The 27,700-nt window shown below is 30.4% G+C and overlaps 2 protein-coding genes across 8 annotated transcripts in view; both read left to right on the forward strand.

Moving 5' to 3' along the window:
• Positions 1–19,095, forward strand: part of pan (pangolin) — a 385,910-nt gene extending 366,815 nt beyond the window's left edge. For 4 of the 7 annotated variants that reach the window (XM_067044983.1, XM_067044985.1, XM_067044990.1 and 1 more), the window contains exons 8-12: positions 5,381–5,466; positions 5,743–5,873; positions 7,354–7,522; positions 11,254–11,323; positions 15,832–19,095. In XM_067044983.1, coding sequence (XP_066901084.1) covers positions 5,381–5,466; positions 5,743–5,873; positions 7,354–7,522; positions 11,254–11,323; positions 15,832–16,270 — 895 coding nt within the window. In that variant the 3' untranslated portion in view covers positions 16,271–19,095. Of the gene's footprint in view, positions 1–5,380; positions 5,467–5,742; positions 5,874–7,353; positions 7,523–8,331; positions 8,486–11,253; positions 11,324–12,796; positions 12,933–15,831 lie in introns of all 7 variants that reach the window. The other 3 variants (XM_067044994.1, XM_067044995.1, XM_067044988.1) reach the window with 3 other exon arrangements.
• A 6,152-nt stretch (positions 19,096–25,247) lies between these two features.
• Positions 25,248–27,700, forward strand: part of LOC106686557 (uncharacterized) — a gene marked incomplete at its 3' end in the record, with an annotated part of 11,891 nt that continues 9,438 nt past the window's right edge. The window contains 1 exon segment of the mRNA XM_067045000.1: positions 25,248–25,381. Coding sequence (XP_066901101.1) covers positions 25,279–25,381 — 103 coding nt within the window.

Genomic DNA, 27,700 nt, shown 5'->3' on the forward strand with positions numbered 1-27,700 from the left:
CTTATATTAATAAATATGTAAACTGTAAATTAACCATAATTTCTGTCATAAAAACCATTGAACTATTATATTTAAGATTTTCTTATTAATGCATTAATCTTAATATGTGTATATATTACAACTTATATTCTCGAATATACATTTATTCGTTCTTAGAAATCATTTAGAGTAATTAATACAAAATAAAAGAATTTAGAAATATAACTAGCATTAAAAATAAATATTTTCATTAAGTATATTATTATATAGTATATGAAAAACCCTTTCATACTTCTTTACTATAATTTGACTTTATTCTATAAGTATTTAAAAAAAAAAAAAAAAAAAAAAAGTGCTTTTCCAGAGTCTTTACTAAATAATTATTTTGTATAATTTATTTTTCCATACCACGAGGATTAAATTAACATCAATTTTAACTTTTATTTGTGCTTAAAACATTAATTTTTAAATCTAATTTACGATCATTATGTACACATTTTCTTTTAAACAATTATATTTTATTGTTAATTTCGTATTCCTTTACTTCTTATCGGGGCTTGCAAATACAAGATTTATGACCTTTGAAAGTTTGACCTGAAAAGTCATAAACCGCTTTCAAACATAAAGGGAATTCAAACTTTGGCGATTATTTTGAACCCTAGAACCAGGTAGTTCCCATACCCATTACTTGGTTTCTACGCCACGGTACCTAGAAAACCTTTCCATTCGGAACCTATAAATTCAACAAAAGTAATGACGGTTCAGGTAAAAGTAGTCAATAATAACCATTCTTCCAGGAAAAAATATTACTAATAGTAAAAATTATTCTAGAAGTCATGGAAAAGAGGTAATTTTGACACATGTTTTTTCCTTGACATTCTATACTTTTACATTTTAATTCATTTATCATATTTGAATCTATGAAACGATTACTCTAAAAATTTCATTGTAAACAATTCAGTACTTTATATGAATAAGAGATTTTCAAAAAAAAAAAAAAAAAAAAATGGTGACAATAGAAATTTTTTTTTAATAATAACGGATAGACCTAATGTGACATCCAGACAAGACACTTCTAAGAAAACAATGTATTAAAAAATTTGTTTATCAATTTGACAAAATAATATTTATGGATGAATATGGAGATATAGAACAAGAAATGAATAGGTTATAAATGAAAAAAATCCATCGTCCTGAGGACTCGGTTATTATAACAGATTTTTTTTTTTTAATGAGATAATAAATATTAAAATATATATTTAATCTTCTAGAAATTATTTTTGAAAGTAGGACGGTACTTTTTTTTATTCCTTATCTTCTAAATTAAATACTATATAGTATAGATTATACATTCATCTCAAATATTTGTTATAATTATTGTATTTACAAAAAATAAATCGTTTTGACCCCTTACAAATGATCATCTTACGATTTTGAGAAGATATTATTTATTCCAAATAATATGAAACCATAGAATTAAATTTACTAATACTTTAGCTTTAAGCTGAATACTTTATTACATAATTATATTAATCTGTTACCGTTTTTTTTATTCTTTAAAATAAATGTTTCACAAATTAAGAAATTATAGAAATAAACTTTTTATTTTTTTTTTTTCGAAAATGTTAACCTCTCTCAAATAATATGCACTTAGCCTAAAATCATTTAAGAAATACGTTTTCATAAGTTGATTTGTCAAGTCAGTGAAGTATCATTAGAAATTGGATGCGACGAAAATGACAGAATTATTATTATTTTTATTAATCACTAGTACTTGGTTGAACCTTAATTATTTTAAACCTAATAAAATTTCGAAATATTATTAGCTGATCATCATGTTTCTTGTACCAGGGTAGTAAAGGAATTGCAAACAAAAAAATGCATAATTTTAAATACTTGTTTCTAGAAGCTTCTTTCCTCAAATCCGGCTACCTCCGTCTTGTCAATTCCTGAGAAGTCATTGGGTCCTTGGTCCACCACCCTACGGTGAAGGGAGGATTAGAAAGGGTTTCTTCCTTTGAGTTCTCAGTAGTCTCAAGTCCTAACATGTGTTATATTTTTCTTAATTAGCATAGCTCCATAACTCATACAAAACAATATATATTTTAAAAAGATCTATAGAGATAATAGAAAAATTATTTTAGTAACTCATAATAAACAGTAATACAATTATAATTTTTGATTAGTTGACAATGCAATTATAAAAAGACTTGATCAACTAGGTACTTTGTTTCTTTATCCGTCATGTAACCGAGACATCGTCGGTTAAACAGAACAATTCATTGATCTGGAATGTATTATAAAAAAGAATGAAAAAAAAAACACTTGATCGTAAAATATGGTATCTGATATTTATTATAAATTGGAGTTTTTAACTGCTTTAGATTTTGGAATGAATTCTTAGGTAATTTGTATTTCTAAAGGAATAGTGTTGGTATTTATTTATAGTAAGTGACTCCTAGTTTAAGTAAAACATTGTAATTAACATAGGTATTGACATTGTGAAAATTTCAATTCTTCCAGTTGCCATGTTTTATGTTCGTGTAATGAAGTTAAATTTATTATTAGAGCAATTTTGCCTACTGAGGTCTCAGATAAAAATAATTTTTCTTTCGTCAGTCTATTTGTCTATTTTTTAAATATTATTGTTCATTTCACAAAGCTGTCTGTAATCGAACTTCGGTCCTTATTTGACCTTCTATTTAAATGAAAAATCTTAAGAAAATATTGCCTAAACTCGTGGATTTGAAAACAACTTCAACTTAATAACTTTTTTTTTTTTAATTTAAGTGAAATGTTTTTATAATAAACAATTCTGGGACTTTTGTCTTCCTGCAAAGCATATCTCCCCCCAATAAATCAGCCAGGACAGAATAATCCCCGTGAAATTATTGAAGAGGGTCGCCCTGGTGTCAGATTAGTGAAGACTTTGGAGGACCCATCCTTTACCTGCTCTCACTTTCCCTCTCTCTCTCATAACAATATCTATTACTGTCATCGTACTAACTTCAATGTTTATTTAACATTATTAAACTTATATTGTTATTAACATCTAGGTGTAATCATTCGAGCATCATCGTCTTTGTAAAATAGTCATAATTTTTTTTAACAATCATGTTGTGAGACTACTCAAGTTAGTTTCACTTAATATAAAACTTTTCATTACTTTATTATATACTTTATTTAAAAAATATCAATTCTTTATTTAATTGTTGATAAGTATTAAAAAATACTATTTTGTCAATAAACATTATCCTATTTTAATATACTATTTATTCTCATGTGTAATATATTTATTGAAATCCTGAAACTAACAAGAGAAATTATAATATTCAAATACATCTTCTTTTGTTCAGAAAATGTTATTAAAAAAAAAAAAAAAAGACGAATTAGCTTGAATAACTAAAACGTTATTTGAAAATATAAAATTATAGAAGAAAAAAGCAGTAACCAAATTTATTAAAATTCTAAATTTTATATACTGTCGATCGTGTTTGTAAACATGGCCGTAGGGGGATGGCTCAAGCTTTGTTTACTTTGAACATAGTTGACATCATTTATTTTAATATCACTGAACCTAAGGCTCACTTTAAAATTAAATTTTATAACAAGTAAATGCCATCAACGTTTTTTACTTTTGACCCGCTAGATTGTTACTGACAGTTTAACTTTTACTTTTGAACCATTGAATTGTCATTGACGGCAAATCGTATGGTGGCCTCTAGGGGATGAATGGAAACATTTTGGCGCTTTCTGCGAGAACGGGTGCGGATGCCATCTGCCGAGGGGAGTAACTAACTACATTAGTTCTTTCTCAACGTCCTAGAGTGCATTCCCGGTTGCGAAACAGACACAGGGCGCATGTTCCTAATTCATTCTTTTCAATTGAAACGGGTCGATAAATACTAACCAAATCAAAACTGGTTCTTAATTTGTTAAGCGACGGTGCCCCCGGCCCAGCGGCGCCCCGATAAGAGGCAGGTATAGGTACCTGGAAGAAGGGGTACCATACCCCCACCTCAAGTGGACCTCAGAAGCAGTACCTTGGTAGGGTAGTTCAGTCCTTGAGTTGTCTTCAGCCGTTGATGACTCTTCTCCTTTATCACTATTGACGTGCTACGACCTGACCCTACTTAAACCCCGCCTACCATCGATCCGAATCCTCTGTTATCGCTCGCCTTCTTGGGTGCCTTCTCGCTCATGAGGATACCCCGCTCATTCGATCGCACCCGACTATCGACGGCCTACGCTGACGTCACCGATGAAATATCTTTTGTTTCCTACTACCCCCCTGTTGCATCCTGGGTAAAATTACGATTCACCCTGTATCATAAAATTGTTTCGGCCGAGATCTCCTCCTCCAGCTTCCGAGATGCCAGCGTCCTTCAGCGTCATATGATGAAGAATTTGAGTGATAGTACGACGGCTTAGTGACGTTTGGAGTGACAGTGATCGCACCCGATGACATTTTCACAGCTCACACCTAATACTCCATGTCTCTTTACCGTGTTGTTTGTTGTTGGTGAACTGACAGTTTAAGAATGTGAATTTTGGCATGGACCCGGATAAATTTTATTTTTTTATAACTTTGTGATTCAATAGAGTATACGATAATCCTATAATCCAAGCTTACTGATATTTTTTATCCTAAAAAAATAATAGTTTTATAAAATTTGTATACTTGATAATAGTAATATATTAAGCTCATGACAATAATATAGTCTCTACAGGGTGTTAAATCGTTCACACTTAAATCAGGATCTTAAATAATTGTGATATAAGTTTTTTACTCTTTTAAAATTATTAGAGTTACTCTTTTCATCTAATCGTTAAGTTGAAACTGGTCTACAATCATGATGGAGGAAGAAGTTTGCGAACCTCTAAACCTTTGCAAGAAGAAACCCATTGCTATTGTTGCTCCGTCGCCGGTCTTTGAAGATCACCATAGCCAAAGTGATGAGAGTGAAGAGAAAGAAACCGAAAAATCTGATGAATATGTCAAACCAGAGGCGAGCTACAATAGTGTGTACAGTATGATACAGAGCTTGGCCAATTGTGAGCAGAGCTTCCTTACAGCTATGTATATGGGAGGGTTGATGCATTCGAACTTGCTTGCGGGGCGCAGCATGCCTTTTTTGCCTCCAAGCCCCTGGGCCAGACCTCCACCTGCACATAAGGAGCTGTCAATTTCAGTGCCACGATTGGAAATTAGACTACCTCAATCAGGACTCAACATTCCCACTTTGAAAACCTCGCCTCCAGTGCCCTTGAAAATCGATAAACAAGACAAGAATTCGAAATGGTAACTGATGAACTTTGGAATTGATTTGAGTTGTATTTGTAAATCATTACATCTTTTTATTATGATTATTTTTTTTCTAATTGATCTGTAATATTTCAGGTCCTCATCCATGGATCATAAATCGTCTTCTTCGGCCAATGACAATTCGAAATCTCAAGACTCAGCTCATACAAGCAACAATCAAGGTACAGATGTTTAATTTTTATACGAATCTTGTAAATTTATATTCAGATCCAATGCGACAATAGTTATCATATCTATTAGAATCTTACTGGTTGAATATTGTTTATAATTGAACTTAATTTGATTGTTTTTTGTTTATGTATTTAATGATTTAAATTATTCAATTGCTCACATGTTAAAAATCTTAATCTTTGGAGAGAGATTTTGATTATTTATTTGTAATGTTGTTAATTTTTTTCTGAATTAAAGAATGATTTAATTATTTCATTTTAATTTAGAAAAGAAAAAGCCACACATAAAGAAACCGCTGAACGCCTTCATGTTATATATGAAAGAGATGAGGGCGAAAGTTGTAGCTGAGTGCACACTTAAGGAGAGTGCTGCTATCAACCAAATTCTCGGCAGACGGGTAAGCACAGATATAGCACTAATTTTATTTTAATTTATTATTATTGTTGTCTTTAATTTTATCAAAATCATTTATAAAAACCTTTCAGTTCACATGTAATGAATAACATTTATCCATAATTTTAAATTTAATTTCTAAAATTTTACAATATTATTATTGACTTAATGAAAATTTTACATATCTCTATTATTTAAAAAAGTTTTTAGTGATCACCTTTTAATATTTTATTTTACATATGATCACCGTTTAATATTTGATTTTACATAAAAGGTGGAATAATACATATGAAAAAAATAATCCAATTTGAACCTTAGACTACATCTAAATTATTGTAATACAATTTGAGTTATAAGTAGTATAATTAAATGAACAGTTTTATAGTTTATAAAGTGGGGATTGATCCACCTAGTTTCAATAATTTATCAAAATTATTTTATTCAAATACATTGTTCAAGCGATTAATTATACCTTGTTTTAATACTGTTTATTTTTCAATGATGATTGTTGTTTATTATTTATTTTTTCTTTTATGCTTGCTTTATTTAATTATTTATTATGAATTTCACCTTAAAATAATATTTAGCAACCGCCTGATATGTTTTATGAGGTTATTTTCTTAATTTATTTTTTAATGGTAGGCCTTGATTTTATCATTTTGAATAAGATGGAGAGATGGATAGAGAGTGGAAGAGAGCTGTAATATCAGTGTATTATACATGTCACAGTATGTCAGTATTAAAATTCATGACATTTTAAAATCAAAAAATATTAGGTATGAACTATTTTAAAGTTATATCTATGTAACTTCCGTATTTATTGCCACACAAGTGTTTCTGTATTGATTGTTGTTATTTTTAGATTTTAGAAAATTTGGAATTCTCTAAAATATTCAGTTATGTTTCTATTTCTTGCTGTTCGTCTTTCTTAGAATGATGTTCTTTGTTCTAAAGTATTAGTTGAAGGTTTAACATTACATGATATTTAGTTTATTTTGTTGCTTGATGTAGCAACAGTGCTCACATTAATTCCACTTTCTTAGCTCGAGAATTATTCAAAAATTATATGTTTCTTTGTTATGTATCAATGGTATTAATAATTAAATATTTACAGTATTAAAGAAAGTTTTAAAAACATAAAAAAACTAGATAGTACTGATCTGAAAGGTTTTTAATGGATTTATTTATATTCAGATTCATGCTTATATTATGTTCATTTATAAGTTACCTCATTTCTATTTTTTATTTTCATTTTATATTCTTTTTCAATTTTATTAAAATTAATAATTTCATGATGCAGCATTTCAGTTATTTAAAATATTTTATATTACAATTATTGGTCAAAATTTAAACAGGGACAAATATTTTAATTAAATGCTGTGTGGATTTTTAAAGTTTTTTTTTTAATTTGTTTTTGTCGTGGAGATAGGTTTAGTATTTTTTTTGTGATAAATTTAAAAATCAAACCCGGGCGGTGGTTTTAGTGGCACAGCCTTACTCGAGAGGAGCAGGCCAAGTATTATGAAAAGGCGAGAATCGAGCGACAACTCCACATGGAACTGTACCCTGGGTGGAGCGCTCGAGATAATTACGGCTATGGAGCGAAGAAGAAGAAGCGAAAGAAAGAACGCGTTACCATCACAGATTCCGGAGGTACAGCACGGCCTCCAAGATACCCTTAACCATTAAATAACCTTTTCTTCCTTAGTTCCTGCTAGCTTGCATTGGCTTCCCTCTTCTCAAGTACTTTGCACTACTATCTATCAGATTATGTTCCTTTGTCTAATTAACAAGATTAAAATGGTGTATAAGGATTGGGCAAGTCAATATAAGTTAGCTGCTTTAACATATGACCAATAACCTTCCTTGTATCAAGTATAACCCACAAGTTGTGTTATGCTTTATACTCTCCTCATTCTTATGCCACTGTACTATATTTGAAAGCAATTTGTGATATATTATGCTTACACTTAAGTGAATCTCAAACACCACACTCCTTTAATCAGTGTTCTTTCTATACCATTGCTTTAAAGAGGTGTATTATATTAATTGGTTCATGATCATTTTATATTTTTGTGGTATGTATATAACTTGTGGTGTCTTGACTCACACAAAGGCTCTTTGTATCACATCCTGCTATTCTTCACTCAGCTGGAAGAGTGGCATCTTCTTCTATTGGTCATTCGAGAGGTGCCTCCTAGGATTGCAGGCAGACAGTTTTAAAATTTAAAAAACAGAAAAAGAAAAGCATTACCCAAAGGGTAATGTGCAGCAATCGGCCATCAAACGCTCCTTTCACTCTCAATTCCATTTCCTTTCCCTTTTTGTCAGTGGCGCTGTAATTAAACTTGAAAATTGGTAGGTCGAGTGGGTTTAATTTTGTTTTTAACAGATCTAGACAAAAGAAACAGCAATTAAAAGTCATAGTCATGTTAGGTTTAATTTTCGTTTTCACTCTGTAGTGGCATGCCCTCGGAAGAGAAGAACAAGCGAAATACTATGAGCTGGCACGTAGAGAGAGGCAGCTGCATATGCAGCTTTACCCTGATTGGTCTAGCAGGGCGAATACAACTCGCGGCAAGAAGAGGAAACGAAAGCAAGAAACAAACGATGGAGGTACAACACCCCACCCTCCCTATAATTGCGCAATTTGCTCTTTTAGCTTGTTTGACGGTTTCGTTATTCTTTATTGTTATTATACTACATTTATTATCTACTGTTTATCATTTTTTTATTATTACTATATTTTCTCTACTATTTTGAGGCATTGCTCCTGAACAAAACCTTTTACCTTAACCTCTCCCCATCCTCAAGCACGATAAATTGACTCTGTGATTTATATGTTGGACATTTTTGTTAAGATTAGTGACGGCTGGTAATTTTTTTTGTTTTTTTTTTTACTTTTTATCTTTGCCCAATCTGGATATTTTAACAATTTAATCTATTATTTTTATGTTTATTTTTGTCATGCTTTTGTTTTTTATGTCAAAACCGAGGATAAAAACAGAGTCAGTTACAATTATGGAAAATTTGCTTATTTTTAAAGGGGTGTTTGTTGGCTGTTTGCATGTTTAAATATTTTTATGAAATCTAAAAGCAATAAGAACTGAACCTTTTTACATTATTCTATATAATATCGTAATATTTTAACGATGAAAGCGAATTGGAATTGCAGTATGAAGTTGTATGGATGTTTGACTAATATGTTAGTTTTCAACCATTTTATCAGTTTAAATTAAAATAATGATTTATATTTAATCAAAAACTGTTGTTGTAATAAATACCAAAGTCATTCTGTAAACTCCAAACTGCAATCGATGCTCGAATGACCATGTTTATATTGTTCTTTCATTTTTACTATAATTTTTTTTTTTATGATAAAGGCTTTTGTGAACCCCAAATATTGCATGCCAATTTTATATTTTATTGGTATTATTTTCTTTTTTAATTAGCATGGCGCACTAACAGCATGAATTTTATACAAACTGTAAACAATGTTTATTGAAACATTGTTTAGTTTTATTTTTAAAATATAACAATTTAAGTGTAGGAAGTATTTTGTAATATTGTTTTAAAATTTTTAAAACCAGGTGCCAGTTAAACTAAATATAAAATTTATTTGTTTTGAATATTATAATATTGTCTATGCAAAGCCAAAATGGCCTATCTGCAAATTTTACTCTTTGGTTTTGTTGCATCTGAACATGAGATGTAACTAATAATTAATGTGAAATGATTAATCCACTTAGAGCAAATTACTAATTAGCAGCTACTTTAAGTCTGCAACCATAATTCGAACACAGTTGTCTCAGAAATTTTCAGATACACTTCTGTGGCATTGGATGGACATCTGTATTAAAGTAATCAATTTGATTTAAAGGAATTTAATAAATTATTTGTACTAATGTTATTATTTTAGATATATTTATTTCTTGTTCTGAACAGTGATTGAATTGTTGGTTGGTATTGATTTTAGTTAGATTATATCTAGTCAGAATTTTAACAAGGCTGTATGTAAAGATCAATCATTTTGGTGATCCCAAAGCAGCTATCGATTAGGTTAGTCTTTTCTTTAACAGTTGTGACAGTTCATATAAATCTATGAAGTCCTACCACTTCTCCTTCCCCTTAAGAGATTGGAGGGAAGAGGGGCTGTTAAATAGGGGATTGGAACCTTATTTTTAAACTATTCTTTCTTAGAAGACTATGTGATCTAATGGATTATTAGGCTAATGGCCATTACTCACTGTATGGTTGGTCTAGGAAGGATCTACCAAACTTGGCCTCCCATCCTGACAACAACCACTAGTTTTATGATTTATAGGAAATGGAGGTTTATAAGAAAATTTATTGTATATATTCAGGGTCCATCCAACTTGCTACCTTTGTGTATTTATATATTAATTATATATTATTAAACATGTCTTTTTTAAAAGATGTTTACCCAGAGATATTTTTAGTTATATAACAATTTATATTTGGTTATTAATATACATATACTGAGAGGTGATGGAAGTAACCATATAATAAATTTATGTTTTTCTATAGAATCCCGAAGTATATTGATATTCTTCCATCAAAACAATCCATGATTCTCACTATGATTTTAGTAAGAATTTACATCTTACAATCTCTTTATACCTTTACACTTCTCGTGTCCTTTTGATGTTCAATAAGGTTAAAGTAAATGTATTATGTTATTATCATGTATTACATGGTGGTTAGTTTTTTCCCCTCTCAGTTAATAATTTATTTATATCATGGCTGTAGAAACAACATGACTATCTCTATTTCATAAAATTTTCAGGAGAATAAAAAAATATCTATAAATGTACATATATCCCTGTGTAAAATATATATAGTTTTTATTTTTCTTTGTTAAATTAATTTGAATTTTGTTAAAATTTTATTGTCTTCTGATTTATCATTTTTTTATAAAAAGGTGAGCGAATCTCAATTTCCTTAAAAATTGAGGTGTATCATGTTGTTTTTACACTGATAATATACTGTATTTTTATAGTAATTGTGGTTTTGCCATAAATACATTAAATTTAAAAACAAATTTGATCCTTTTTTTCTCAACTTCAAAACCTTCCTTGAGAAAAAAAAGGATCAAATTTGTTTTTAAATAAACTAAACCACTCTCAAACAAGAATATATTAATAAAAATTAATCTAATTAAATTTAAGTTTTTCATATGATATAAAATGTGGCAAACCACACACCACTGTTAGTCAAGAATTGATTGATTTACTCTTATTATCTTCTTTTATATTTAAAATTCAAAAAAATTATTCTTTTATACACATTCTGGCACCTGGTTGTATTATTAAAAAAATTCCATTTTTTGTTTTAATGATTGAAATTTTCTATGAAACTTGTAGGTAATTCTATGAAAAAGTGCCGAGCAAGGTATGGACTGGATCAGCAGAGTCAGTGGTGTAAGCCTTGCAGGTAAATAGATATTTTCAATTTTTTTTTTCTTAACATAAAAAATTTCTTCAAACAACCAACATAACCATGTATGAACGATGGTGTGAATGAGATTATAAAATGAAGCTAGTAAATAAATATTTTAATTTTGAAAGTATTGGTCTTTCCTACTTTCTTCTGTTTCAATGAGAATTTTATTTTGTGTTATTTAAAGAGTTCATTAAATAGAAGGATTGTACTTTTGGTTTATAAGATTTCCCAATGTTTAAATTTGTTGATACAAACAGAATTAGAATTATTGACCTTTTATTATCACTTTTTAGTCTGTCGAGATATATTATTATTACCGGAAACTATTTGTATTGCATATTTAATAAATCAATATGAATAATAAAATTCTTTAAATTTTGATTTTTTTTAATCATGCGTAAATATGTTGTGTACACAGTCCAACAGCTTATTATATGTGTGTATTATCTATTATGCCATTGACATATGTATTAGTTAATTTTTTTTTTTTAACTCTTTGAATCGTTGATGATAACACTGATTAATGCTAATTGATGTGATCAATGCTAAAACTTAATTTTGTATTTGGTCATTTGGATGTATTAGGTCATTATTTATTCTGATATTTGTACTGATGCCATAGAATATTGGCTAGTGCCTCCAACTGTTTACTATGGTGATACGAATTACTAGGACTCCCAAAGATTTTTTTTTAATGCATTAGTTATGCCTGGAATCATGGTCATCGCTCAACCTTTAGTTTGTTGTTCGAACATAAGTTTTAGGTAATAACATTTGATAACCAGACACTTCATTCTTACAATATACTAATCAAAGTTTCACCTGAATGAGAGAAATTAAAGTAGTTCATATTTCATTTTAAATTTATACCTTATAATGACAAGGTTTCATAATCAATTACTGTTTTAGTAATTCTATGATTTAGTAATTTAATAACTGTGTGAGTAGAGTGGGCTAGGTGTGAATATCTCAATGGTAATTATTAGGAATTAATTCTGAGGACTTTGTTTTTTTTAATGTTGAATATGTTTTTCAATCTTCAAGGACTGTGAGCACAGAATACATTGTCCAAAACATAGTTCTAGGGGTAATATAAATTATCTTGTTTCCTGGTGGTCGTGTATGTTTTTATTTTTTTCTTCCTCTCCTTTTGGTATGAACAAAAAGGACTTTTTTTGTAGTGTTTAAACACTGTTCTTATTTTGAAAGCTTGTTTTATGTAGGTAGTTATTTAAGTAAAGGGCACACGTATATGTGTAAATAATTTCAATAATTTATATATGTGATTTTGTTTTATGTTCTAAATGTAATATTGCTTTTCATATGTATGCCTGAGTATGTTTGATTATCCTTAATGTATTTATTTTAATGTTAAAGATATATTATACTTGTAAGATATTAAATGAGCTTGAAGATAAAACTACTAGCTAGATGTGTGATTATGATTGATCTGGTTTCCGGCAGCCCGGAGCTAGGCGGGCAGGGGCTTGGCCCCGCTGCACTCGTCCACGCTGGCTTTGGAGCAGCCAACAATGCTTCCTCCCCGCAAGAACCAACTTATGTTAACCTCTAGGACACGATCACTCTCGGGGATCCGTTTGTGAGTCCGTGGATATTTGATGGATGGATTGATGTCGTGTTTCTGCTTGTTGTTTTATTTTCTATTTTTTTTGTGGTTGTTTTTTATCCTTTATTTTTATCTATACAAATACTTCTTCTTAAACGTAACACATTGTGTGCTGTGAATGAGTTAACAGCCACTCATTTTTTTTTTCATTTCTTTTTTTTTTTTAATTTTAGTATTATGAAGTGAACCTTACGCTTTTCTATTATGCACGAGCCAATACCTTTATCTTTTCTTTGTTTGTAACTTTTAATATTTTAAAAACCTTATCAATTGCTTATTTATTTGTTTTTTTTTTAGGTTTGTGAGTGTTTTTAGTCATTTTTAGCCTTGTAAAATTAGTTACAATTTTTATTATGTTCGCTTTGTCCTACTGCACTGTAGTTCAAGTAATGTTATAGCTCTGTAAAACTAGCAAGTGTGTTTGTGAGATTTAAGTATTAATTTATTTCGATATTAAAATAAGAAAATTTGCGACTTTTTAACACTATTGTTGTAATTAATGTTTATTTTTATATCTTATTTGATTAAAACCTTCTGCCCGACATAACTATCCTCCTCTAGTTTACTTTTGAAAAATAATTGGACCTATAAAATTAAACACAATCTTTTTACTTTCAATTGAGATAATTAATATTTAAAATAAAGGAATAAAAATTATCATATTAATCAGACATACCCATTGTTTTATTAAAAAGTGTTTGAGACTATTATAGACAAATGTTTGGACTACCATATTTATTAGTCAATAGATAAATTAGGAAATCGCTCAACTATATTTAATTTTAATCAAACTAATTTATAATATTCTAAGATAAAGATTGTTTCTTAGTATTTATACATACTTTATAAATGGCAATCCTTATCATTTTATACGTGATAAATTTATTATGAAAATTTGTAACATCCTTCATATTAGTCATTAAACCTAAAAAGTGTAGGAATAATAAAAACAAATTTATTTATCTTGTCTCATTGTGGTTATCATCTCAGAACGAGTGACACATGGGATCTGACAGTTTTTGTTTTTGTGGTTAAGCTTGAAGTATTATGAAAATAATTAACTGCTTGCATATGCTGCTTCAAAAACCAATATAAAGGTTACAAGGTATTAAGCTTGACCAGTAACCATACTGTTTCATATTTACTTGTAAGATAAAATCAACCTGAAGGTTACACGGTACATAGATTTTCAACCAATTACATTTCCATTGCGCCCTTACTGTTGATTGAAATAGTTAAAAGTATCTTTAAGTTAGTTTGGGCTTTTATAATAGTTGCTTGGTTCTGCTAAGTAACCCTAATATAATTAAATAAGCTTAGTATCACTTTTAGCTAAGAATTTGTCCCGTTCTGTTATAGTACTTTTGCAGTTAAATGTGTTAATATGTTGAAACACTCTTTTTCATAAAGCATTAAATATTTTAGAATTAAAAAATAGTTCTGCAATTTTTTTCTGTAAATAAGTAATATATATCCGTATGTTTAATTAATTAATGATGATCCAGAATAGCTTATCTATAGATCTCCAACATACTACCATAATAACTTGTTACTTGCTGCTATCTATATATTCAATGTTAGATAATGTTTTCATCATTGGTAAACAGTTTTATTAACTCAAACCATAACTAATCCAAACCAACCTCTCTATAATATTATTACTTTAGGGATTATTCTTATTACAAATAAAATATACACAGTTGTTCTTTGTCTGGTCTCCATTAATAAAGGCCAATTGTAGGGACTTTCTCATGAACTAATAGAAGTGGACAGTTACAATCAATTCTGTTTTTGATTATTTTAATTACTACATATATTGCAGTCAAAGAAGTGTAGAAACTTCTAGCAAAAACAAATTACACCTAACTAGTGTATATTAAAATTACAAGATCAACACCAGCAGGATATCTAAAAATATCTTGAATGACTGTTTTTAATCCCGCCTCAATTAGCAAGTTTAAGGATAGGTATGTTGCAGGATCAGATCTGGTAATCTGGATAATTATCTAATTAACAAGATAACTTGAAAACTTAATTATGTGGCTAAAAGTTATATATTTTTTTCTATTTTGGTGATTCTTGTACTATGTACTGAATGTATTCTTGATCTGTTTCCTACTGTATTCCCTTAAATGGTTATTAATATTTTAAAATTTTAATCTATACCAAATGAGCAAGAAGAATCATTGTTTACTTTTAGAACGATAATACTTAACCTTCATCTGTTAGCATTCATAAAATGCTGCATTGGTATTTTTTCTTTCCTCTGATTCCAGTTTTTATGAGGTAGATAGGTATGAGGAGCTTGCAGCACTTGAGAAGAAGTATGTTGAAACTGATAGGACATTTCAAATAAATTATTGAACCTTGTTGTATTAATGCTAACCATGAAAATTATACAACTAGGTAGAAAAATATAATTATAAAAGATCATTTTATTCTTTGCTGTCGTAAACCTATCTTCAGTACTAATATTGAGTAAATTTACTATTAAATGCAATTCACTTGAATTTTTCAATATTTGTTCTCATTATTTGCTATAAAAGTTCTCTATTGAGAAAATTGAGCTTTATAATATTTCATTATAAATCAAGAAACATTTAAAAATTAAAAATTATTGTAAATAATTATTGCTTATTTATTTAATATATTATTTAAAAGATATATTGTTTAGTCATTATTTATCTTAAAATTAAAATATTTTATGTTAATGAAACCATTTCAGTTTTCAGTCTTGTGATTGATTCTAATTTACTATGATAATAGAAAAGTCTTACACATTATCTTGCACTGTAATTTTTTTTTTTTCATAAAAATGAAGGAAAACTAATCTTAAAATAATAAATCTAAGTTATAGCTTTATTGTTTACAGGCGTAAAAAGAAATGCATACGGTACAAGGAGTGTGGGGACGACGGTACTGCCTCTGAAGATAACCTTGGAAGTGTGGACAGCATTGGGGATTCTAGAGCGTCACCAGACTGTGATGGGGAATCATACCAACAGAGTAGTAGTTCCAGCCCTGGAGGCCTCTCTGGCCTGTCCAGTTTGACCAGTCCAGGACTACTGGCCAGCCCAGGCGGCAGCCTCCACTCACCATCGGTCAGTTTGGCAAGTCCTTCGCTCCAGTCACCCTTGACACCTGGAGACTACGACATCAAACCTCCAAGACCGGTCGGGGCCAACCCACATGATGCCAACAACCCTCTGTCAGTGAACCAGCTGACCGGCAAGTGTATCAAGGCAGGATCACCGACTCACCACCAGCAACCTCAGGCCAAGGAGGCCAGGACAGTGATTAGTGTCCCGTAGCGATTGTCCCAAGGGCGGAAGCCCTGTGTCTCGCTCATGGCTCTTTGCTCCAGTTACCCCGACTTCTTATCATCTTTCAGCTAGCCCCTGTTTAAGGTCAATGGTACAATGACTGCCTTTTAAATTCATAAATTTTACATATTTCGAAAAGTTAATATATTGAATTTTGGTTACTTATCTTGAATTTAAAAACCAATTCAGTAGAATAAATTAATTTTGAACATAGATATTTTTTAATCCTATCATTTTCTTCATTAATTTCTTAAAATCAATTTATTAAGAATAGCTTTATTATGTAAATATGTATTTTCTTTTTTTAACAAAATACCCAGGTTTCTTTCATTTTATGGGTATTTGAATAGTAAAACTTCCTTTATATTTTATAATTTCTTTAGGATAGTAAAAGGTAGTCATGTTACCACTTCATTTCATAGAATTATACTCTTTCAAAAAAACATATCTTCATTTATTTCTTCAGTAGTAATTTGTTTCTATTGATATTAATAGATTTGTGTTGATCTTTTATTTTCGTTTTAGAATTTGATGCAACATTCCAACACTTTTCTATTAAAATATAAATCGAAAAATATGATAAAGATAAGCAGATACAAAAGAGCTGTGAGAGTGAGACACAAAAGACTTCTTTTTTTCAAATGTGATTTTCGTTATTAATGCGTAAGAATAAGAGAGAAGTGAGTTTTAATACAAATAATATCTTGTATGAAAAACGGACGTGCTTCATTGTGTATAATATAGGAGTAAGTGCAATTTGTAGTTTATGTGTCAAAAGTGTTGAGTGTTTATCATTATAGTTTAATAAAAGATAAAATTGTTTTGTTATTATTATTTTTTTTTATATATGTATAAAATGAGTCAAGCTAACAGAATACTCAGGACAACTTGTGAAAAATGACCAGGCGAAATGATTATTTTTTATTATTAATCATGATTTGATTTTAATCAAGTGTTTCTTGTGAAAAATAAGAATTATTCCTTCTTTCCTTTTTTTTTTTTTTTTTTTTTTACATTTTTTTTCTTTCTGGTAATTATGACAATTAAGACACCATAAGATAAAGTAAAATAAACATATAAAACTTCAGGTTTTCCTTTTAAACATTTTATTCTATCTAATGTTCTGAAAAATCTCGCCCATTTAGTGTTAGTTAGGGATTAAAACAAGAAAGAGTTAAAACCGAAATGATATATTTTTTCAGAAGTTTAGTTTACCTATATTATTTAGGTCAAATGAGCTCAAATTAAAAAAATTGGTAATATTATTTAAAAATTTTTAGAAGAATAAACAAAGTTTTATTGATAAAAAGTTCACTTGATTAAGTGAGTATAATGGTGGATTACTGTTTAGGTCCCTAAGTTTTAGAATCTTAATACTAAAACATATTTGTTTTGCCCCTGAAAATTTGTCATTTAGTTAAAATTTTAATTTTTTAATTAATAGTTAGCAATCCTGTGTCATAATTACCATTTTTAATTATAATTTTCGTTATTCACTTTTTTACAAGTTAAGATCTCTTAAATATTATTATGTTCCTTTGTGCCACATTTAGTTTACATAGTTAAGTATTGTCATTTTTAGATATGGTAGCAATATAAATCTAATTCAACACATAAAGTTTCATCATAAAGCCTATTAAATACAATCAACTAATTGTGATAACGATCGATTTGAATAAATCTATCCCGAAACAATATTTTTAAATCATAAAATTAATTGTTTCCTAAATCCATTCCTGAAAGTGGGAATTACAAAAAGAAACAATGTTTCATTAAATTTTGAATACCAGGAACAAGTATATTAAATTCAGTTACTAATTTTTTCCTGACTTTTATTTTTCTATATTTTCTTGCCTAGTCAGGTTTAAAAAGCAATAATTTCAAATTTTGCAGCCAATAAAACCTATTTATATTGTAATTATTAAGTAAATACAAGTATATACTTGAATAACTAAGGAATCAACGTATCTAACTAACTATAGCTTCATATGTAGATTTTCAGATTTAGAAAAAATAAAAATTAATTCATAAACATGCATCTAGCCAACGAAGTTCAAATCCAAGTCTCAATATATTTTTGGATAAAAGTGTACAGAAAAGATTAAAGAACTGTTGGCTTTTATTTATTTTTATTTTTTTTATTGCATTGTTATTTTTGGCTTTATGATATTTACTTGTGAAAAGACTGTTAAAAGATTAAGATTAAATAAGTGGGAATTACAAAAAGAAAAAAAAAATTAATAAAAATCTTTTGTGTAAACAAAACTTTTATCATTATATATATTTTTTTTAAGTTTTAAGGTTTGTTAGGAGATTATCAGACACAATACAAGCCGAATATACAGGTGCTTTTTCTGTGTGTCCTGTTATAAACTGTTAGTTATTGTTATAAAATGAAAATATGTTATAGAAAAAATTAGTCTTGTCATTTTGACCATTGTAAGTATTTGTAGAAAGTGTATAGAAAGATTTGTCTCTCATCGATTTTAAAAGTGCCAACAACATTGATTAGGAGGTAGTGTTTAAGAATAAGGCCCCAAAAACCTTTATTACGTCCTAATTAACTTATTCTTATCTATTGTATTTCCGCAATGGATATTTTATATGTGATTTGTTTTTAAAATTACATTTTAAAATTTCTTTCTTTTATCTGTCGTAAGAAGTTTTGTAACATTTTAAGAGAAAATTGTTTTAAATTGGGGAGTATTGAACTTCCTAAAATGTATTTGTAAGTAGTTTTATGTTAAATAACATTGTACAAAACCATTTACTTTTATGTTATACTGTACAGCATAATACAAGATTTTTATTTAGTTACTTTTATTTATGTGTTTATACGAGATACGAAATGTTATATATATATTTTATTGTAAATTTGATTAGAGAAAAGTTTGTTTTTAGATTGTCAATTTTTTATTATCATTATCATGGAGAGAACTGTGTAAAATTGGGCATGCTTTAAAAGCTAAATGTGTTCTGGAAAGATTTGAGATATATATAAAAAAATAATTTCTTACCGACCTAATGTTTCATAAATAGATATTTTTATCATTTCATTCACAATAGTTGTTTAAAAAATTTAATAATGCTTGTATCAAGTCTCTTTACTGAGATTGAAAATACATATATTTGATTGTCTTCTTTACTTGATATGAATCACAATAGTAGTGTATTTTAATTTATCAAATAAAATTTTAAATTAATAATATTGGTATAATTAAAAAAATCAGTGTTGTCACAATTCTTGTATTATAACCAACCTTAATACAATTGAACTATAATTTGTTGTATAAGTAAACATCAACATAAATTTAATGTTGTTTTGGTATATTTGTTATTCCTCCCAGCCATTATAGTACCTTATAAATATAAATTTAATGACTAGTAATTAAACATATTTTATTTGCTATGCCAAGTTTACATCAGTAACAAGTTTATGACTGTGGTTTACTTTTAGTTTGGTTATTTACTAACTCATAATACTTTATTTTTTTAACTTTCTGGACATATATTAAAATGTATACTATAATTTTTAAAAAATAAGTGTATATCTTGTGTGTCCACTTGCACAACAAAATTTGCAAAATTTCCCTTACTGCTGTCGAGTTGTTTTACTGTATCTTGGCTAATATTGGCCAGATAATTTTTTTTTTTTTAATTTATCCTATTAGACAATTTGATTACATTACAAATTATTATTTAGAATATTCTGGGAGATGTATAATTTTGGATTTAAGTTGCAAAATTTAAACTGGTTTCCTTCGAAACCTGTGCAAAATACTATTAAAAACATGGATGTGATATTCAATTAATTCTTTATCGTTAATATTACTGGTTCAATTTAGACAATTTTTTGTTTTGCTGAGAACTTTTTTATCTCTCAAATGATGAAATTTATAATTTACCATAAAGAGTTATACTTTTTGCGTTATTGGAAAATAAAATTTATTTTTCGTCACAACTTGTTTTCCCACTTTGTTTCAGTTTTGAAAACTTAATGGGCTTTAAGTAAAAGAGTTTGAGCAAGATTCATCAGTCATTTTTGTCTTTATGGTACTACTGTCTACAGAAATTTTGTTTTTTGGTTATTTCAATGCAGGTTTTGTGCACTATTTACCTGATTTGTTATACAGGCATCGGAGATGGGCTAAAACCAATAATACAACTAAGTCGGTCCATTTGTTCAAGTAATCCTGCCCCAGACAGACAAATCAATAGCCAAAAATGTGTTTCTTGGCATTGAATATATAAATTTGTTCAAAACTACCCATCGAAAATTTGTCCTGGTTACAATATTTACCTTACCTTGATGAAATTTGGCATTCAATTGTCAATAATACTACATTCAGTTATCAGTTGGATAAACAGCCATTGAACTTGGTAATTACCATAGAAGGTTTTCCTCATTTTCACCTTGATAATGAGTATTTGATATCTGTTTGCTTTATAATTTTTTTTTTAAGATTAAGCAATATTACAAAATTTATTACTAAGGTCCTTATTACTTTATAAAATGATACAATCATCATTAGAAGAATGATTTTGATACAAAACCAATTCATCTTATGTTAACTTTGAGATGTAGAGGGGAGGAGGAGAGGATATAGTTGAAAATGATAATTTGCATGATATAAGTATTACCAAAAAAAAATGCCCAAGAAAAATATAAAAATAGGGATACCCTGCCAAATACTATGTGAAGGAGGTGGCATGCAGGTGATGCCCGGAGACTGGGCACAAAGTTAAGGAGTGCCTTGAAAAGAAGAAGGGTGAATTCGTGGAGCACGGGCTGGGGTTCAGTCCACACAGATTCCAGAGGTAGACTGCTAGAGGAGAGCATGGCGAGGTGGCAACTCGTCGTTATGAACGAGCCCTCTGGAAGAAGAGGAAGTTGACCCAGACTGAGACCATGAGGGCTGAACCAGGCTAGTATACTGCAGGAGGCACCAGGGTGGGTGCAGTGGACAATGTGCATTCCCATCAGTAAGGCGCTCAACACGCTGGGCTGCACCACAGTTAAAATTGTTCCCTATAATAATTAAAAGGAACCCCCTAACATTATTATTGTAATAATAATTTTGTAAAATAAAATTGTTGATTTTCGGGAGCAGTGGCATGCACAAACCCCAGCGCACTACACCACTGCTGCCACACCCCGTATGACAGAAATGGCAAGGGAGGGGGATTAAAAAAAAAAAAAGCGGTGTTGTATTCTGTATTCTTTGAAGAAGGATCCTCAATGCAAATATTTTATCTGTGGTTGATTTCCCTCTCATCAAACCACGATAGATTCCTACCTCTATTTCTGTGTAGGGAAGACCCGATTCTAAAGCTTTATCTAGTCTCAGGGTAAATTCTTCTTTGTCTGATTCTCTTAGTTTCTCCGGGTATTTTTTCTTTCCAATAGAGCCCCTTTAGTTTTTTGAGCATTACTTAATGGGTATATAATACTTTGGCTTGAATGGGTGATTAAACCAGATAGTGATTGCTAACAACATTAGCTTCATTAAAATTCCTCACTGCCATGAGACTATTTTTGTCTCTTGACAAGATTATGGTTGTCAAGTTGGTATGTCTAATTAATTAGTTCTGATTCCAATTGAATATGTGAGGTTCTCTAAACCAGAAGGTCTTGACAATGTGTGTTCAGTAGGTTAGATAGCTTGTGAGGAGATGAATTGGCAGGATGAGTTTTACGAGAACCAGCCATAAATCATCGCAGGATAGAAACTTAGCTGCCCTACAGGAACTAGCTGTAGGTACATGCAAAAGGAAGACAAGGTTTAGGAAGGAGATATCCAGAGAAGGCAGAGTGAAATAAAAGTCCAATGTACTTCTCCAAAATAGCACTAGAATTTATGTATCCACTATGTACATTATTACTCCCTGTTTTATTAGGGGAGTTGGGATATCTTGAAGTAGAAATCCACTCTTTGATTTGGCCAGTTTAGTTAACTCTCTGAGTTATTGTGAGATGCTATTTGTAAGACGTTAGCTTTTAGTGGATCAGAAGATTCTATTGTAATCTTTAATGATTCAAATAATAAATTTAAAAATATACTAATATAATAAATGGTTGTATAGAAGTCAAGGTAAATTGGTGACAAGAAACATGTACATATATCAATCAATATACGATATATGGGTGATGACTGTAATAGTTACAATATTAAACAGCAGATAGTGGTGTCACTACATGGTCAATCTGGGTGCTAATGTTGTCTGGTGTAATCCACCTCACTTTATAGCTTTTTTTACGATCAAACATAGTGCTATCTACCATCATATCCTGGGTAATGGTATATGGCCAAATTCACCAGCCTTGTCCCATTATCATTATATTCTGGAAGCGAACTATACCTTCTGACTATAGACAAATAAGCGGGTTTACTTTCAACCTGGGCATGAAGGTCACCAAGAATTATCTTCATGGCGTGAAGATTCTGCAAGCACCCTTTCTAATTTGGAACTGAAATCATCCTGCTCATCTGCCACTTCTGTCTGCGTATGAACTGAAACCAAGGAATTAATTCTAAATTTTCCCCTTGTCAAGGTAGTTGTGTTAAATAACCTGACTCCAATTGACCAGAAGGCCTTGACAATGCGTGTTTTAAATAGGTAAGGTAGTTGATTAGGATGGTAACCTCGTCCTATAGGGTACTATTCATATAGGTAAGAAGGAGAAATACAAGCCCAGAGGGTAGCCAGCTGCCAGGTCTTGCAAGAAGGTAACTTTGTTTTACCGGGTACTATTCCTGTAGATCGGAGGGATTTGTAAGCCCTGAGGGTAACCAGCCGCCGGGTCCTTCGACAGGATAAAAGGTAAGGGAAACAGGGGAAATCCAGAGAAGGCAGAAAAATAAAAGACAATATATATTTACAAAAATTTAGCACTAGAATGTACACTGATCCACTATGTAAATTGTAACCTTCTGCCTCCTTAGGAGGTGTTTTTAGATTCTTTTAAACACCATCGAGAGGTGATACGTTAGCTAATACATTAGCTTCCAGTGGATCAGAAGATTCTATTGGAATCTTTATTAATTTAATTGATACATTCATATATTACAATGAATAGTATAAATATTAATATGCGGCGTTTGCTTGTCGCTAGTAGTAGTTCCCGTGTTAGCTGGTCTGTTGCGTCATGCCAGGTCAAGCGGTTTCAGCGGCTGTAATATTTACAGTCTAGACCAGCAGGCAGCGTGACGCTACACTCTGATTCTCAGCTTGCACAAACTACGAATAACAGCTTTGAATTCCATGACATATTTTCACTCACCACAAAACCTACTCCAAAGATATGCTGGTTGTGGTGGCAGATATAGTATATTGTATCACCTCTCCACTTCCAGATTCCAGAGCCTAATCATCTAGCTAGATAATAATAGTTCTAATTAGAGCCTGTAGAGGCCAGAAAAGTATTTCTAAAGTCTTATAGAATTAATAAGAAACTTTACAAGACCTTAATGTGCTATCATCTTGTGGCGAAAGCTTATATAGTTTTATTAATTACCAGAACCTGCAGTTAAACTACCTACCTGCCTCAGCTGTGAGCTCCTACTGTTTCCTGCTCTACTAATACAAAACAACATTTCTCGTCAGAACCTGACTTAAAAAGCAAATAACGACCCAAAATGTAACTATAAAATTTTTAAACTAGAGTTAGTTAATAGAGAAAGTTAACATAAATCAAATTTGGTGATGCAACGGGCCTGAAACGTTGACATTGTCATAAGCAAGAATGCTTGCTAACCTTTATTCTTGACGACGATGTTATTTAGTTGGAAAACCTAGCATAAAAATAAGAATTACTCCAAAATATGAAATGTTATGGTTCCGGCTATCACACTGTTCATTGGAACAATTATTGACAATTAAGTGTCTCTTTCGTTCGATTCTTGACCTTTGTTGAAAGAACCACATTAAAAAGTCAAATAAGAATTGACTACCCTCTCATCTTAAGAGTATGATTCCTCATGACATTTTCGTTACGATAATAGTAGGTCCAATAATTCCTGTTGCTGCTTATAGCCTTTCACGAACACCTGGGCCCTGTTTCATAATGAAAGCTAATAGTATTAGTTGATAGTACAAGTGTAGAAACTAGTGTGGTAATAATACTAATACTTTTTTTTTCATGATAGGAATCACTATTATGATACAGGAATTAAAAAATACTAAAATACAAGTTAATATCCTACAAGTCTATGTAATTGGATTAAGATAAACCTACAGGACTAACAGCATTATTTCTACTTTATTATGAAACAGGTCCCAGGAGTAATCTTTCTCTATTTCCTATGACGATGATCCCTATGATCCTGTCCTTTTGATTTTCTCCAGAATTCTGAACATTATTAAAAAAAACAAACTTTTCTAAAATTCTTTCAACAACCTAATAATTATGAATCAAAAATGCCATTATACCCCCATACAGAGTTAGCCGGTACATTACCTAGTTACATATTCCACTATTATTATTCTACAAGATTGTATAATTAAAATCATTTAAATAAACCAATACATCTAAATTTCTCACAGTAAAAGAAACAAAACAAAAATGCTACTACATATTTACCAATTCAAGACAAACAAAAACTACACATCCTATTGAGAGGTTAAGTATCCAGCTCTAATTATGAGATTTTTGATTACATAAATAAATAACAGCTCAAGGTCCAAAAACAAATAAATACAAACAAACAACTTGAAGTTATATTGTTTAGTTTTAGTATGTATTTGGTTCTCTTGAAACGCTGGACACCTTAAAAAAATATATATATAAAATCCTCCAATGCCGTTACATCACAAGCTGGGCAAGGCTTCTTGTAAACAACTACCAAATTACAATTTTGAAACTTCTATAATCGTCGCCAATCTATTGGTCAAAGTAAAAGAATGTACAGAATAAATCAAGGTTATCAATTTAACATGTGTAAATAATCTTATATGTACAAATGGAACAATGCATAGAGGTAAGACATTATATTATCATGCCAGGCATTTATACTATTGTTATCATGCGTTGTTACGACGCAGGAAGATTAATATACACTTGGATGATGACGTCGAGAGAAAGACGTTTAGCACCTGCAGGTAAGGATGGCGGTAGACTTTCATACAATGGACAAGAAATAACTAAACGACTCACTATTCTAGTTAAGGAAACTGAAAAAAAAGAACTGTCCTAGCTGGAAAACTGTACGGTATTACTGATCTGCTAGTCATTAAAACGGCAATAATTAAAGAATTTTTAAACTATTTTTTTTAATAATGCAAATAAACAAGATCATTAAAATTATTATATGAAGTTTTTGAATCTTGATTCCACAGTAATCAATGCTAATTGTTACATTGAGGGGGGCCCGTAATTGTATGCCGTTCCAAAATAGTATTAATCATTAAACGGCAACAAAACATATTTGAGTATTACATCTCATGGTTAATTCCAATTTTATTTGGACCATGTAGACAACACGGCTTTGTATTTCCTAACCACATTTCTTTTTAAATTTGTTTACTAAATTAGTAGCTAAATGATTGTTGCATTAAAGTTGAAAAACGTTTTCGTAGTAGCATTAGATTTTAGTTAAGGACGTTAAAAAATCGCTTCATGTCAAATCTATATACTTTATTCAAAATCTTTTGCTACTTTAGGTGACAATATAGCAAGACATCCACCTCCAAGATACCAACCATTGGTACCAAGAAACGATTTAGCCACTGGCGATACATCTACAAATATACAAGAATGAAATCTTGGAGGTGAAATTTGATTTTTTCCGAAAAATCAAATAAAAGAATAGTACAGTGAGTACCCATGTAATTTTTTAACAAATTAAGAGTTGACAAATGTTGGGATAAGTGATTGCACACGAACCGAAAATTTGTCCGAAATCGACAGATGAGTAAACTGGACTTTGAAATTGAACCTTCTTATAATAAGAAGCATATGATTATTTTCATTATATATTAAACCCATTAATAAGTAAATTTGCTCCATAAAATATTTGCTTATTTTACTGTACAATGTTTTTGAGTTTTAAAATAAGTTATTTTATTTCATTAGAATAATTTAATTTAATCAGAAATAAATAAATTATTTCTTCAAATAATAGTGCTTGCATATTAATCCATAAATCACACATCCAAAATGAAAGGAGCATAAATAATTGTAAGACCGAGGACACAGGTTATGTTTTACATAGAAGCCCACAGGATATTTCCTCTTAAGTAGTGTTTCCCAAACTTTCGAAGTCTATAATTTGACTAACTTTTAATTTTTAAAAACTTTTATAATTTTCTCAACACTAACTCCCCCTTGTCTAAACAATTTACAAATACTTGGAATCCTCTCCTAACGGACAGCTACCAGCTAACACGGGAACTACTTACTACTGGCGACAAGCAAGCGCCGTATATTAATATTTATACTATTCATTGTAAATACCATAATTGTGACATATAACAACTACGTAAGTATTGTAATATATATCATTTGAATTAATAAAGATTCCAATAGAATCTTCTGATCCACATAATGATAACGTGTTGCACGTAATACCTCTCGATGGCATTTAATAGCCCAGAGACAATGCTATGGCAAATGGTATGGTATGCCAAAATTAGAAGGTGTAAAATCTCGCTTCACGAAAAACACCTCTTAAGGAGGCAGAGGATAACAACAGTTTACATAGTGGATCAGTATGTCCTATTTCTATATTTTTGGAAATGTATATTGTCTTTTATTCTCAGCTTTCTCTGGATTTCTCTTCCTTCCAACACCCATTATCCTAGCGTAGGGCCCGGCGGCTGGTTACTCTCCGGGATTACATACTTCGTCTTATCTCCAGGGACAGTACATGGATAGGACGAAGTTACCTTCCTGCAAGACCCGGCGGCTGGTTACCCTCTGGGATTGCATTCCTTCTTTGTACCTATAGAAACAGTACCCTATAGAACGAGGTTACCATCCTTCATGGTTGGCTCCCGTAAATCTCATCCTATCTATTCACCTCCTAATTAATTACCTTTCCTAAGTGAGCACGCATTCTCGAGGCCTTCTGGTCAAGAGTAGATAATATTATCTATTGAAGTCTGATCTTGCACAACCACCTCGACACTATAAAAAACCAAAATTTATTATTTACCCATGATTTCTTAGTCCGACTAAAGCCACGTTCGAGGCCAGCTTGATTCAATATACATTGGAAAATAATGAGGTGTAGATAGTTGACCGTAGATTAATGATTGGAGAAGTTTGTCGGGGGGTGCGGTCAGCAAAGAACAACATAAATAAACAAAACCCTATTTACTTATTTTATCCCGACGTTTCGACCTGAGTTTCAGGTCTTCATCAGGGCTATAGAACAAAAGAGATAACAACAACATTTAGAGAAACATACAATTGAAAAG

This window comes from Halyomorpha halys, unplaced genomic scaffold, assembly GCF_000696795.3.
Source record: "Halyomorpha halys isolate HHAL.00 unplaced genomic scaffold, Hhal_1.1 Scaffold837.1, whole genome shotgun sequence".
Lineage (NCBI taxonomy): Eukaryota > Metazoa > Arthropoda > Insecta > Hemiptera > Pentatomidae > Halyomorpha > Halyomorpha halys.